The sequence below is a fragment of the Arachis duranensis genome, chromosome 10 (assembly GCF_000817695.3).
Source record: "Arachis duranensis cultivar V14167 chromosome 10, aradu.V14167.gnm2.J7QH, whole genome shotgun sequence".
NCBI classification, from domain to species: Eukaryota; Viridiplantae; Streptophyta; class Magnoliopsida; order Fabales; family Fabaceae; genus Arachis; species Arachis duranensis.
In genome coordinates, this window is record NC_029781.3 from 67976856 (window position 1) to 67991874 (window position 15019).

General features: G+C 41.1%; 1 protein-coding gene and 1 non-coding gene across 2 annotated transcripts; one reads left to right on the plus strand and one right to left on the minus strand.

Annotated features, from left to right (window-relative positions):
* Nucleotides 1-345: 345 nt before the first annotated feature.
* On the minus strand, nucleotides 346-807 carry LOC110276888 (uncharacterized). The gene has a single exon (XM_021133982.1). The coding sequence runs from the start codon at nucleotides 805-807 to the stop codon at nucleotides 346-348; it is 462 nt and encodes a 153-aa protein (XP_020989641.1).
* Nucleotides 808-5037: 4230 nt separating this feature from the next.
* LOC127743559 (small nucleolar RNA R71) lies at nucleotides 5038-5145 on the plus strand. The gene has a single exon (XR_008004945.1). It is a non-coding gene; the product is annotated as a small nucleolar RNA R71 (small nucleolar RNA).
* The last annotated feature ends 9874 nt before the right edge of the window (nucleotides 5146-15019 follow it).

Below are 15019 nucleotides of genomic sequence, written 5' to 3' on the forward strand. Positions count from 1 at the left end.
TAACCAAGGTGTGTTGATCAAGGAAATCATGAAAGGATGAACTCTAAACTGAATTATGTGGCTCATTCCTCAAATTCACCACACAATTCACATAGATTAACCCCTCTCTCGATGGTGGTTGGGTGTAGTGTGATTCTAACTAATATCTTTGGTGGAACACCAAACTTAGAATTACACTTTCACTCCTTGATTGTTTTGGTGTGGAACACCAAACTTAGCTCCTCGCAATACAGGGGAAACAACTTGTGATTTTTATTGAGGTGAAGATGAAAAGGAAACTACCTCAGGTTGGGTTGCCTCCCAACAGAGCGCTCTTTTAGCGTCGCTAGCTCGACGATTCCTCCATTACTTGAGATGATACTTTACTCTGGGGTTTTCCCCCATGTTGCCCATATAATGCTTCAGCCTTTGTCCGTTCACAGTGAAAGTCCTCTTTGAACCTTCATCCATGATTTCTATGTGTCCATATGGCGAGACTTTTGTGACAAGGAAAGGTCCGGACCACCTTGATTTGAGTTTTCCTGGGAACAGTCTCAATTTGGAATTGTAGAGGAGTACTTGTTGCCCCTTTTCGAAACTTCTAGGTGCAATATGCATGTCATGTCTTCTCTTTGTTTTTTCTTTATAAATCTTGGCATTTTCATAGGCCTGTGATCTAAATTCCTCCATTTCCTGCAGCTGCAATATCCTTTTTGCACCAGCAGTAATGCTGTCAAAATTTAGTATCTTGAGAGCCCAGAGAGCTTTGTGTTCCAGCTCCAGCGGTAAATGACACGCTTTCCCATACACCAGTTGATATAGGGACATTCCAATTGGTGTTTTGAATGCTGTTTGGTATGCCCAAAGAGCATCATCTAACTTCTTCGCCCAATCCTTTCTTGATGCACCTACAGTCTTTTCCAAAATTCTTTTTAGCTCTCGGTTAGATATCTCAGTTTGCCCACTTGTTTGGGGATGATAAGGTGTGACAACCTTATGTTTTACCCCATATCGTAGGAGGAGAGCTTCTAGTGGTTTGTTACAAAAATGACTCCCTCCATCACTGATAAGTGCTCTGGGGACTCCAAAACGGCTAAAGATGTTCTTCCTGAGGAAGTTCATGACTATCTTGTTATCATTCGTTGGAGTGGCAATAGCCTTTACCCACTTGGAAATGTAATCTACTGCTACCAAGATGTATTTGTTTGAGTATGAGGTTGGGAATGGTCCCATGAAATCGATTCCCCACATATCAAACAGTTCCAGTTCCAGGATGAAATTTTGTGGCATCTCATTTCCTTTGGGCAAGTTTCCAGATCTTTGGCATGGCATTCATTGCAGCTCTTTACTAGTTCTTTAGCATCCTTAAAAAGGGTGGGCCAAAAGAATCCGCTTTGTAACACCTTTGCTGCAGTTCTGTCCCCTCCAAAATGACATCCATAGCATGAGCCATGGCAATTCCATAGGACCTCTCATCCTTCTTCTTCCGAGACACATCTTTTAAGGATTCCATCTGAACACTTCTTGAAGAGATATGGCTCATCCCAGACAAAATATTTTGCATCATTTATGAGCTTTCTTTTTTGATGTTTATTGATCCCTGGAGGTAGAGCCCCGGTTGCCTTGAAGTTGGCAATGTCTGCAAACCATGGTGCTTTGTGAATTGTCATTAATTGCTCATCAGGGAAGAGCTCGTTCACACTTGTATCATGTGTTCCACCTTCCTCATGATGGATTCTGGATAAGTGATCTGCTACCTTGTTCTCCACTCCTTTCTTGTCTCTGATTTCAATATTGAATTCCTGCAATAATAAGATCCATCTTATTAGTCTTGGTTTTGATTCTTGCTTGGCAAATAAATATTTAAGTGCTGTATGATCTGTGAAAATAATCACTTTAGCACCAATGAGATATGATCTGAACTTGTCACATGCAAAAACTATTGCTAGCAACTCCTTTTTAGTAGTGGTATAGTTTCTTTGAGCATCATTGAGGACTTTGCTAGCATAGTATATCACATGGACTAAATTTGTTTTTCCTCTGCCCTAACACGGCTCCAAGTGCAAAATCAGATGCATCACACATCAATTCAAAGGGTAAGTTCCAATCAGGCGGAAAAATGATAGGAGCAGAGGACAATTTCTTTTTCAAGTTTTCAAATGCTAGCATGCACTTCTCATCAAAATTAAATGGTGTATCAGATATTAGGAGATTGCTTAAGGGCTTGGCTATCTTTGAAAAATCGTTAATGAACCTTCTATAAAAGCCAGCATGCCCCAAAAAACTCCTAATTGCCTTGACATCACTGGGTGGAGGTAACTTTTCAATTAGCTCCACCTTAGCTCTGTCTACCTCAATGCCTTGATTAGAAACTTTATGGCCAAGAACTATTCCCTCTGTCACCATGAAGTGATATTTTTCCCAGTTCAAGACTAGGTTGGTTCTTGACATCTTTTCAATACCAAGGCAAGATGGGTTAGGCAACTAGGGAAGGAATCTCGAAATACTGAAAAGTCATCCATGAAAACTTCAATGAACTTCTCTATCATATCTGAGAAGATGGAGAGCATATAGCGTTGGAAGGTTGCGGGTGCATTACATAGCCCGAATGGCATGCGCCTATAGGCAAACACTCCATATGTGCAAGTGAATGATGTTTTCTCTTGGTCTCTTGGATCAACCACTATTTGGTTGTATCCTGAATACCCATCTAGAAAACAATAATATGCATGTCCTGCAAGTCTTTCCAACATTTGGTCCATAAAGGGAAGTGGGAAATGATCTTTTCTTGTGGCCTCATTAAGCTTCCTGTAGTCAATACACATTCTCCAGCCTGTAATGGTTCTTGTAGGGATTAGCTCGTTCCTTTCGTTGGGCACTACAGTGATTCCCCCTTTTTTGGGAACCACCTGAACTGGACTGACCCATTGGCTGTCTGAGATTGGATAGATTACTCCTCCCTGCCACAACTTCATGACTTCTTTCTGCACTACTTCTTTCATTGATGGATTTAACCTTCTTTGGGGCTGAATGGAAGGTATGGCACCTTCTTCTAAGAGTATTTTATGCATGCATATGGATGAACTGATTCCCTTCAAGTTAGCAAGTAGTCCATCTAATCGCATCTTTATGTCGTCGTAAGACTTGAAGCAACTCTTCCTCCTGTTCTTGGCTGAGAGCTGAATTTATGATTACTGGATAGCTTTTATTTTCTCCCAAGTATGCATACTTAAGAGTGGTTGGCAGTGCCTTAAGCTCCAATTTGGGTGCTTCTTTTCTTTCCTCCTTCTCTTCTAGCCCACTTTGAACATGTATTTCAGCGGCTGCAACTTTTTCGCTTGTTGCTAACTCCTCTTCTGTTGATGCTTCAAGCTCTTCTTCAAGAGTTTCTTGTACCAAAGCTTGTACTGAGTCCAGCCTCATACATTCTCCCAATAAGTCATGTGGGTATCTCATGGCCTTAAACACATTGAATGTCATTTTCTCCTCGTGTAATCTGAGGACAAGTTCACCCTTTTGGACATCAATAATGGCTCCGGCAGTGGCTAAAAATGGCCTCCCCAGGATGATGGAGGTCTTAGCTCCTTCTTCTATGTCTAGTACTACGAAATCTGCTAGGAAAATGAAGTCTCCCACCTTCACCAACAAGTTTTCTACTACCCCATGGGGAAATTTGAATGACCTGTCTGCTAGTTGGAGGGCCATTCTTGTTGGTTTGGCTTCTTCAATCTTCATCTTTTTCATCATTGCGAGAGACATTAGATTTATGTTGGCTCCTAGATCACATAAGGCCTTTTCCACAGTGATTTCTCCAATGATAAAGGGGATTTGGAAACTCCCAGGATCCTTCAATTTTTGAGGCAATTTGTGTTGGATGATGGCGCTTCATTCTTCTGTAAGTACCACAGTCTCATTATTCTTCCAGCTTTTCTTTTTGGTCATCAACTCCTTCAAGGACTTGGCATAGAGTGGCATTTGCTCGATTGCTTCAGCAAAGGGTATGTTTATTTGTAATTTCTTGAAGATCTCCAAGAATCTTGAGAATTGGTTGTCCTCTCCCTTCTTCTTTAATTGTAACTGCTGCGGGTATGGGGCCTTTGAGAGGCATGGATTGGGTACTTCTCTTTCTTGATGTGACTTGGGGATTGAGGTGTGAGATTCCTTATGTCCCTTGTTTTCTTCATCCAATTCTTTCTCTGATAGTTTCTTGTGGGTTTCCTTCAATTCCTTCCCACTCCTGAGGGTGATGGCCTGACATTCTTCCCTTGGTATTGAGTTAATATTGCTGCAATTGTTGTGCCTAGGGGTTTGCTTGAATAAGAATTCAATCTGTGTTTCCAGTTTCTTAATGGCAGCATCTTGATTATGCATGTTAGACTGCACTTCTTCCCGAAAATCTTTACTATCTTGAATATCTTTGCATAGAATTTGGAGTAGACCCTCAATCTTTGAAAGCCTATCATCTGTGGATGATGGTGGGTTGAGATTAGGTGGTTGAGAAGGTTAGCTAGATGGATGTTGGTGATATCTCTGTGAGGTGTTTTGATGAGTGGCATTGTTGTTGGAGTTGAAGTTGGAACGTCTCGAATCTTGTCCTTGGTCTTGTTGGTTTCCCCATCCAAAGTTGGGGTGATTTCTCCATCCAGAGTTATATGTTTTAGCGTATGGATCATGGACTTGTCTAGGTGAATTTCCCACATAGTTGGCTTGCTCCCAGTCACCTTCTTCTCATATGTTTACTCCTTCATGAGTTGGTGATGAGGTGATGGCTGCTGCAACTTGGTTCTCTTCCACCTTCTTGGTAAGATCTGCTAGCTGCTTGGTGATCATCTTGTTTTGGGCTAACAGTGCATCCATGTGGTTTAGCTCTATTACTCCTCTAGTGTTACTTCTTTCAGAGGCATAGAAGTAGTCATTCTCAGCAACTGTTTCAATGACATCTATGGCTTCTTCAACAGTTTTCTTCTTATTTAAAGAACCTCCTGATGAATGATCTACAACCTTCTTTGACTCATAGGAAAGACCCTCATAGAAGATGTGAAGTTGAACCCACTCATTAAACATCTCTGATGGGCATCTCCTTGTCAAGTCTTTGAATCTCTCCCATGCTTCATAAAGTGTCTCACCATCTTGTTGCCTGAAAGTTTGCACCTCAGTTCTTAGCCTATTAATCTTTTGAGGAGGGTAAAATCTTGCTAAAAACTTGTTCACTACCTCCTCCCAATCTATTAGGCTTTCTTTTGGGAAGGATTCAAGCCACTTTGTTGCCTTGTCCCTAAGTGAAAAGGGGAACAAGAGCAACCTATAGACATCCGGGTGGACTCCATTTGTCTTCACTGTGTCACAGATCCTCAAGAAGGTGGTCAAGTGTTGGTTAGGGTCTTCTTGAGCACCTCCTCCAAATGAACAATTATTTTGCACCAAGGTGATGAGCTGAGGTTTTAGCTCGAAATTGTTGGCATGTCTGGTGGGTTTCTGAATGCTGCTTCCACAGTTTCCTGGATTAGGATTGATATAGGATCCTAAGACCCTCCTTTCATGCCCAACCCGGTTTGCATGGCCTTCTCTGGCATGATTATGAGCTTCTTCTTCATGATTGTTCTCCAAATTCTCTTCCATGTTGGGTTCAAAATACTCTTCCTCTTCCTCAGCACCAACAATTCTTTTTCCTCTTGCTTCCCTTTTTCGTCTCCAAAGAGTTCTCTCAGGCTCTGAATCAGAGGATGTTGAGATTCCTTCTCTTCTCCCTGTCATACAACAAACAGAATGCACAACAGGAGATATAATAAAGACAATTTTTGTTAGAATGATTGTTAGTGTGAGTGATGCAATTTATCAAACAGTTAGTGGTTAGTGAGCTGAATTATGGTAAACTAAGAAAGGAGAATAGAAATTAGAGAGGGAATAGGGGACGAGGAAGGAATTAAAAACAAACTAAGGTAAATTACGGAATATAAAAAAGAATAACGAAGAAAAAAAATGCTCAATCTAGTGATCTTCTAGCTTAATCATTGTTGATTCAAAATCAATCCCCGGCAACGGCGCCATAAACTTGATGCATGGAAACTTGTCTCTCAACAAATTTTCCTTCGGCAAGTATACCGAATTATCGTCAAGTAAAACTCACTATAGAGTGAGGTCGAATCCCACAAGGATTGATTGGTCAGGCAACTTTAGTTAGAAGAATATGCGAGTTGAGCTAAACAGAATTTAGATTGAGATGCAGAAATTTAAATGACTAGAAAGTAAATAGCAGAAATTAAAGTGCAGAATCTTAAATGGGGAATTGGGTAAAGCTCATAAAAGTAAATGGCAGAAATTAAAGAGAATGGGTAAGATCAGAAATGGGGGAATCATTGGGTTTAGGAGATGTTGCAATTCTCCGGATCAAGTTCATTCTCATCTCTTCCTCAATCAATGCATTCATTGATCTCCTTGGCAATCTTAAGTGATTGAATCCCAATTCCTTGGTAATCCAATCTCTCAAATCTTGATCAATAGCTAATTCCTTGGTCAATTGCTCATGAGAAGAGATGAAGTATGGTCACTGATTATACCACATACATTTCCCAATTCAAGTATTGAGGGGATATAGTCACATATCCATCCCAACCCAAATTGGTCCAGCATGAGAAAGCAATTCTAGCATGATCTCTTCATTCCTCTTCCAAGGTTCCGAAGAGATCCAATTATCGAGAATTTTTTTCCAAGATAACTAACCAATTGAATTAAGATTGAAAGCTTTCTAGTAAAATCAAGAGAAAAGATAGAAGAAGAAGAATGAAAACTAATATTGATCCATCAAATTATAGCAGAGCTCTCTAACCCAATGAAAGGGGTTAGTTGTTCATAGCTCTAGGAATCAAAAATGGCAGAAAAGAATAATCCATGCTTGAAGTACAGAAAAGTAAATATGCAAAGAGTAGTTCTCCAAGGTGCCAAAAGTTCCTTTCTAGTTCAAAACTACTCCTATATATACTACTCTTCATGATCTTCTAGTGAGTTCTTCAAGTCTTGGATGTGGGCCCAGCTTGCAGAGAAATATGAATTAGGCTCAGGCACTTAGTGAGATTAATCGTGGAATACATTTCTGGGTGCGAGAAAGTTAGTGGCATTCACCTTTTCCACTAACGTTCCACCCTTATATGCCCACGTTATTCTCAACGTTAGAAGTCTTAACGTGACTTCTAACATTCCTTCTCAATTCTTGGCCAACGTTAATGGGACTTACTTTTCCCATTAATGTTGGCTTGTGCCCCTTTCGCAAACGTTAATGGGAATCACTTTTCCCATTAACGTTGCTTGCCTTTTGCCTCCTACGTTAGGTCTTACGTTAGCTTAGCTAACGTAGCTCTTAACGTGGCACCTATCACCTTCGAGAGCGTTAGTGACACTCACCTTTGTCACTAACGCTCCATTTGCCTTAATCCCCTACGTTAGAGTCCATGTTAACTAAGTTAACGTGGCTCTTAACGTAGTAATGAAGCCATCTTCCAACGTTAGTGACAAAAGTGAGTGTCATAACGTTGGTTCTTTGAACCCCACTCTACGTTAACTTTCACGTTAACAATATTAACGTGAGAGTTAACGTAGGCAATGAAAATGATCCAACGTTAGTGACAAAAGTGAGTGTCACTAACGTTGGCAGTGTTGATCCTTGTCCACGTTAGAGTTCACGTTAACTTAGTTAACGTGACTCTTAACGTGGGGCATTGCCTAGTTTCTCAATGTTATTGGAGTTCATGTTTCTCATTAACGTGGAGTCTTCCTTTCCTTCTACATTAAGTACCACGTTAACTTAGTTAACGTGGCTCTTAACGTAAGCTATGAAGTGGCTTCGCAGGCGTTATTGGTGATCACTTTTCTCATTAACGTTGCAAGCCAATTGCCATTCCACGTTAGTAGTCACGTTAACTAAGTTAACGTGAATGCTAACGTGATTCTTCCATGCTTCATTTGTCCTGAAATCAAGCAATTAAAGTGCATCAAAGCTCTAGCCAAAATCATGAGATCATGCATCATTAAAATATCATGTAATTCTGGCAAAAAATCTCATGAAATCATGCAAAATTCATAATAGTTGCTTGAATGAAGATGTAAGTGTATTTTCACCCAAAACTTGCCTTGTTTACTAGGAAAATGCATGAAACTACCCTAAAATAGTAAATAAAATGTCAGTGAAACTGGCCTAGATGCCCTGGCATCATAGGGTTTATAGAAAATGAGTAACTAAGTGCAGATAGTGCAGAAATCTACTTCTGAACCCCACTTGGTGTGTGCTTGGGCTGAGCTTTGAAGCTTTCACGTGCATAGGCCATTCTTAAAGTTAAATGCCAGCTTGGATGCCAGTTTGGGCGTTTAACTCCAATTCTGGTGCCAGTTCCGGCGTTTTACGCCAGAAAAGGGTCTCTGGTGGGTGTTTGGACGCCAGTTTGGGCCATCAAATCTCAAACAAAGTATGAACTATCATACATTGCTGGAAAGCCCAAGATATCTACTTTCCAACGCAATTGAGAGCGCATCAATTGGGCTTCTGTAGCTCCAAAAAATCTACTTCGAGTGCATGGGGGGTCAGAATCCAACAGCATCTGCAGTCCTTTCTCAGCCTCTTGAATCAGATTTTTGCTCAGGTCCCTCAATTTCAGCTAGAAAATACCTGAAATTACAAAAAAACACAAAAACTCATAGTAAAGTCCAGAAATGTGATTTTTGCATAAAAGCTAATAAAAATATACTAAAAAGTAACTAAAACATACTAAAAACTACCTAAAAATAATGTCAAAAAGCGTATAAATTATCCGCTCATCACAGTGCCAAGTCACTATCACAGTCTAGATCTAGATGCCATGCATGGGAGGACACCATTCCCTGACACGGGTGAAGAGGATTACAACATAGACGATGGGGTACAGTTTCAGGTCGGCTACAGGTTCAGAAGCTGAGAGGTAGTTCTTCAGAGTGTGAAGAACTAAAGTATTCGCCAAAGTGCTGAGTACCGAGTGATGGAATCGGACCGGTTAAAGTACCATGTGCAGTGCCGTCAGGCTAACAATGGGTGTTAATGGAGCCTCCGTATGGCCCTTCAGCAAAACCTCAGATACTGGTAAGTTCACTTTAATTGTGCTTTAGAGTACTTCTGTATGATATATTAAGTAGTTGAGATATGGCTGAAGTAATACTGTTCTGGTTGGGTTCAGGGAGGTTCAGAGGGTTGGTGGCGTGCACAGTTGTCTAGCACCAACCATGAGACAAGACCATCGTCAGTTAGACAGCAGTCTCATCTGCAGGGTCATATTACCGAGGATACAATCCTACCCCTCTATTAGTATCCTGATTTTGCAAGGTGCGGTCCAGGCAAGCTATCACTTCAAATCCTCTTACAAAAAGGTGTGGATGGCAAAACAGAAGACAATTGCATAGATCTACAGAAATTGGAAATATTCGTACAACAAGGTGCCTAAGCTGCTTTAGCCGTCAGGCACTGCAGAGCAGTTTTCCTAGAACTATTTGTGACCTACGCGTCAAACCGTTCTACGATGGACACCTCATGGTATGCGAGGTGCAGCATGTTCGACAAAGTCTTTTGGGCTTTCCCGTCATGTGTCAAGGCCTTCAAGCAATGTAAGCCGTTTGTATCTGTGAATAGCACGCATCTGTATAGTAGGTAGGGTGGAGTGTTGCTTATTGTGGTGGCACAAGACGGGAATAGCAATATCCCGCCTATTGCTTTTGCCATTGTCGAGTCCGAGAGCACCGAGTCATAGTCGTTCTTCTCGACTAATTTGAGATGCCACATCACCCCACAAGATGGCCTGCTGGTTATTTGTGATAAATCTCAGGCCATCAAGGCCGGGCTAAGCACCGATGATAGTGGTTGGCATCCCCAAGAGCCTTCCATGCTTACTGTATCAGGCACATGGCTGCAAATTTCATGACTCAGTTCAAGTCAGCCGAGGGCAAGAGATACCTCATAAACGCTGCTTACAGTCCAAGCAAGGCTGGGTATGAGTGGTACATGGATGCCTTGAGAGGAGTCTCCCCGACTGTGGTGGACTGGGTGGGTCGTTTCAGAAAGGAGATTTGGCTACAACACTGCGATAGTGGGCGACAGTTTGATCATATGACCAAAATTCTGTTTGAGTGTATCAATGAAGTATTGTAGGGGACACGGTACTTGCCAATTTCAGCCATTATGTGCATCACGTATGAAAGACTGCAGAAGTTGTTTGTGACGAAGGGCAGGGAGGTGCAATTACAGTTGGCGGCTGAAAATCGCTTCTCCCAGAGACTCTTGGCCGCCATTGAAAAGAATAAAGAAGGCATCCCGAAGATTCATGTCACTCATTGTGATTGACGGGCCTCTGTATTCGTTGTGGAAGAGTTAGAGCCGTTCGAGGGATGGTTGCAAGGTTCCTTTCGTGTTCGCCTGTCGGAAGGTACGTGTGATTGTGGATTATTCCAGTCTCTTCACTATCCGTGCCGCCACGCACTTGTCGGGTGCGCTGCTGCTAGCATTGAGTGAGCTCCGTATGTGCATTTAGTCTATAGGCAAGAAGCTGTGTTCAAGGTCTATGAGATGGAGTTTCCACCTATCCCTGACGAGTCGCTGTGGGCGGAATGACTTAGGATGATGCTGCATCCTAACCCATTCATGCGTCGGAAGGCGAGTGGAGGACCTGTGTCCACCAGATTCCGGAATGATATGGATGAGGTTGAGCGACATGAGAAGTGGTGTGGCCTCTGTAGGCAAGTCGGTCATACTAGAAAAAGATGTCTTAATCAACCCACGGGAGATGCCTTGGTCGTACCTTGCTTTTAGGGTTGATGTAGTTTACTGTTGTTCGAGTTTCTAACTTGAACTGTAACATGTTAGTTCCATATTTTACGAACTGCTTCTAGTGTGATATTCTATATTAAGTTTCTTCATGGCAGATATGTATTTTCCGTAACTATGAAAACAAGGTATATGACAACATTCATAAGAAACGACACCATAATAAACAACAATATACATAACCACAATCCATCCAAAATACTGAACAACGTATATAACTACAGTCCAACAAAAATACAAAACTACATACATAACAATACAATCCAATCAAAGTACAAACCAATATACATAACTACAATCGGACCACGTAAATATTATCGGTAGTGGGGATCCTGGTAGTGGTGCCTATGTCCGGTGCCACAGGGCGGTGGCTGAGCCTGACGCAGAGGCCGAGAAGGTCGAGGATCTCTAAACGGCATCGCCAGAGCAACGGGATCCTGGTGATGCTGGGCATGGTATGGATGGAGCCCTCTAGACGGTGGACCTGTGGTGTACTGATGTAAATGAAGCTGAGGCTGAGAAGGTAGAGCTGACGGAAGGGTCACCTAAGGCTGGGATGAGGTCAGGTACATACCATACTGTGTGTTTGGATTTCAATTTATAAACGAGAGTTTAGTTAATAATTATTTTTAAATTTTTGTTTATATTTTATATTTTATTTTTTATTTTTTAATAGTCTATATGTAAAATATAAGTTGTATAGTAGAAGTTGTTAAAATTTTTTAATTATTTAACTTTCATAATTTTTGCAGAGAATTATTGCATTTAATGGATAATAATGTGATTGAGAGATGTTAGAAATTTGATTTGAGAGAAACTGAAATTGATTTTGGAAAGAACATTGATGACTCCAAATATGCAGCAAAATGATAGGTGATAAGGAGGATAAGTAATAAGGAGGTGTATATCACTTACTTACCAAGAGAATAGAAATTTTTACATGACATTTCTATATTGTAATTATTTTTTGGCTACTTAGCATTACCCTTATATTATAACAAAATTATAATAATAAGTTAATATACAAAAATTACACTTACAAATTTTAACAAAGCCTAACAAAAATATTTTTTTATACAAAATCAAAAGTAAAAATTTAATAAAAAAATATAATTCTATATTTAAAATATTTGAATACTTAAGAGACTACAAACAAGGAAATAAATGGTAGAATTGATAAAAAAATAAATTCAACCCTAACGTGATTTTCTAAATGCAAAAGTTACGATTTCTAACTTCTTGTAAACGCACGTTAAGAAAGTAAAACAACGTTGGCGTTTAGAGAAAAAAATATCCAAATATAAAGAGGAAGCGTTCAATGCATTTAAACGTGCTTCTTTTCTTTCTAACGTTAAACCAAACACAGCCATAGTCGTGCGAGGGCAAGGTCGCATACTGGCTACCTAGCCGAAGACCAGCCCTGTACAACAAGGTAGAAGCCGATGATATATGGGGCATCCAGCTGTAGGTGTGTGCGGGAGCTGATGGGTGCTGATACTCCCCGATACCAACCTCCTTGCCTGTGCGGAATGACTCGGCTATCCGATCCATCACTGCGGGAGTGGCAGTGTGAAGTTGAAAGGCGTTGTCAATAAAAATCTCGTCGACCATCTCCTCTTCGTCCTGATGGGTTCCGGATAGACTTCCCTCATACCAACCTGGCGGTGATGTGTCCCAGGCTGACTGAGGTTGCTGCCCACCTGGGAGAGGGGGAGGGGGAGGAGGTGGGGGGCGGACCCGGAGGTGAACCCCTCTCTGTCATGTGGGAGGTCTCCGTGATCTTCCTGATGGTCATACTCCGCCTCCTCGTCAAACTCGACATCCATCCTAACCCGACGAGGCCTGACCCTTTCCCTCCTAACCGACTCGACAGGTCGACGCTCTCTATGGCCTCTATCCCTCCTAGCAGGTCGTCGAGTATCCTCCTTACCAGCGGGAAGGCTGACAGCCATGTCTCCACTCCTCCTCCTCATGGAACCAGGGCGGGAACAAAGCCTACATAGCAGGGTCATCGTAGACTCTCCATACAAACTGAAAAATGTTACAGACATTTAATTATATGCTGCATACTCTAATTAAGTAAATTATTATAATATAAACATAATTAACCATACGATAACTATCTCACTATCGAAAATTTAATATAAAACAACACATGCACTCACAAAATTATGATATATCTTATTTTATTACTAACCTCATCGAACCGCAACTGGTCGATGGAAACCTTCCAATGCAGGACCCTGGCCTGATGCTGATCCCAGCTTTGCTCCTGCAATCCAACCAACCTAATACATCCCAAAAGAATATATACAGTTTGTTAAGTAACATCCCATACGAATGGACAACAATATTTAATGCAAATACATAAATAAACCGTTGTTACCTCACAACAAGCGGATACTGGTAGATCCCTCTATTAGGGGGACACCACTGAAGAAATCTCTGATAGATCCAGGACATCAACAGCGGAGTGCAACCGGCAATGTCCGTGACGTCCTACTATGCCACCTAACAAAGTGACTGGTACGTCCAGGCCAGCACAGCCGAGGCCTAGAAAACGCCCTACACTCTCCAAAGTCTCGGAGAAGAGGTAGCCAATGTACGTGCACCAAGTTATTCGACTTGTCAGTCATCAAGTACCCTTCAATCAGTAACATAAAATAGCACTTGGCGTATTGTCAAAGGGTCTCCGGGTCGTCTGTCGGGGACATCTGGCGGATACGATCCCGCAACCACACAAGCTTCAGCGTGAAGGGCGCCAAGCAGTTGTTCCACTAACGCCCATGTCTCAATGCCATACCACCTACCAAAGTCACGGAGGCACCCCCCAATGGGGTTACCGTGTGTGCGTAGGCCTAGGTGGTACGCCACGTCCTGTAGGGTGATAGTGACCTCACCCAACGGGAGATGAAACGTGTGCGTCTTCGGACGCTATCGCTCCACGAGTGCTGAAATAAGGGAATTATCAAACGTGAAGTCCCTGAGGGGCACCGTGTCGCTGAATCAGGCCTCAGTCAGATATGGGATGATGCTGTCGGGTGGACGAAGTGTATGACTCACTCGCCGAGGCAATAGAAGGCGAGGCCTCTGAAGAATAAAAAAATTTCATGCTTAAAAAAAATTCAGCCAGATACTCATTTTTTGGTTTAATAATTAGATCAGCTTAACATGGTACACAAGACATTAAAGGTTACGTAAATATTTTTTTTCTAACTTACAGCTACTTCTACTTAAGCACATACTTCCATGTTTCTATCCTACACATGTCTCTAAATTACATATTCCATACTAGGCAAACCCTAATTAGAACGTTATAAATACTAACAACCTAGCACAAGTAAAATAGAGTTCCAAACTAATGATTAAGTCATAACAACTTTGCACAAGCAAATAGAGTTCTAAATTCTCCCTAGAGAGATATCCCTAAACCATTTAACTACGTTCTGCCTCTTCAGGACTACCCTAACAATGGCCACATACTTAGATTAAACAGACAGAACACAACTAACCTCGAAGTCGGCCGCCCCGGCGTAATGCGACGTCTCGTTCAGCCTGTTGATGTCTTCATTGTTTTCCTCTTGGCGCGCAATCACCGTATCAGTCTAAAATAGAGTAAGAAAGGGTCAAAAGAGGGGAGAAAGAGGTTGACGAAGTCAAATGTGGGCCCGGTGAACGAGATAAGCATGCGCGTATCTCATATACACGGTAAATGAGATATACACGTGTCATGCTGACGTATTTTATCTCATTTACAGTGTAAACAAAATACGTGAAAACTCATCTCATTTACAGTATGAATAAGATATGACTGAAAAATTTAAATCGATAAATTTTTTAAAATTATTTATTTTGGTAATTAATAAATTTATTTTATTTATTAAAATAAAAAATCTGCAATCTGCAATCTGCATCACTTTTTTCTTTTCCACTTAGCTTCTCTTCTCATTCAAACAAGAAAAATTTATTTTTCTATTTTTTTTACATTTTCTTTTCTTTCAAACTCCTTTAGTGCAAACAATATGCGTAAAAGATCAATTTTAAACATTTCAAGAACACTGTGATACAACAACAAAAATAATAATGAGTTTAATAGAAACTATTAGTGGTACTATTTACTATTTTAATTATCAGATTTTTGAGATTAGAAGCTTATCGTTTAGCACATCAATGATAGAACAAATAATTTAAATTTGACATCACTAT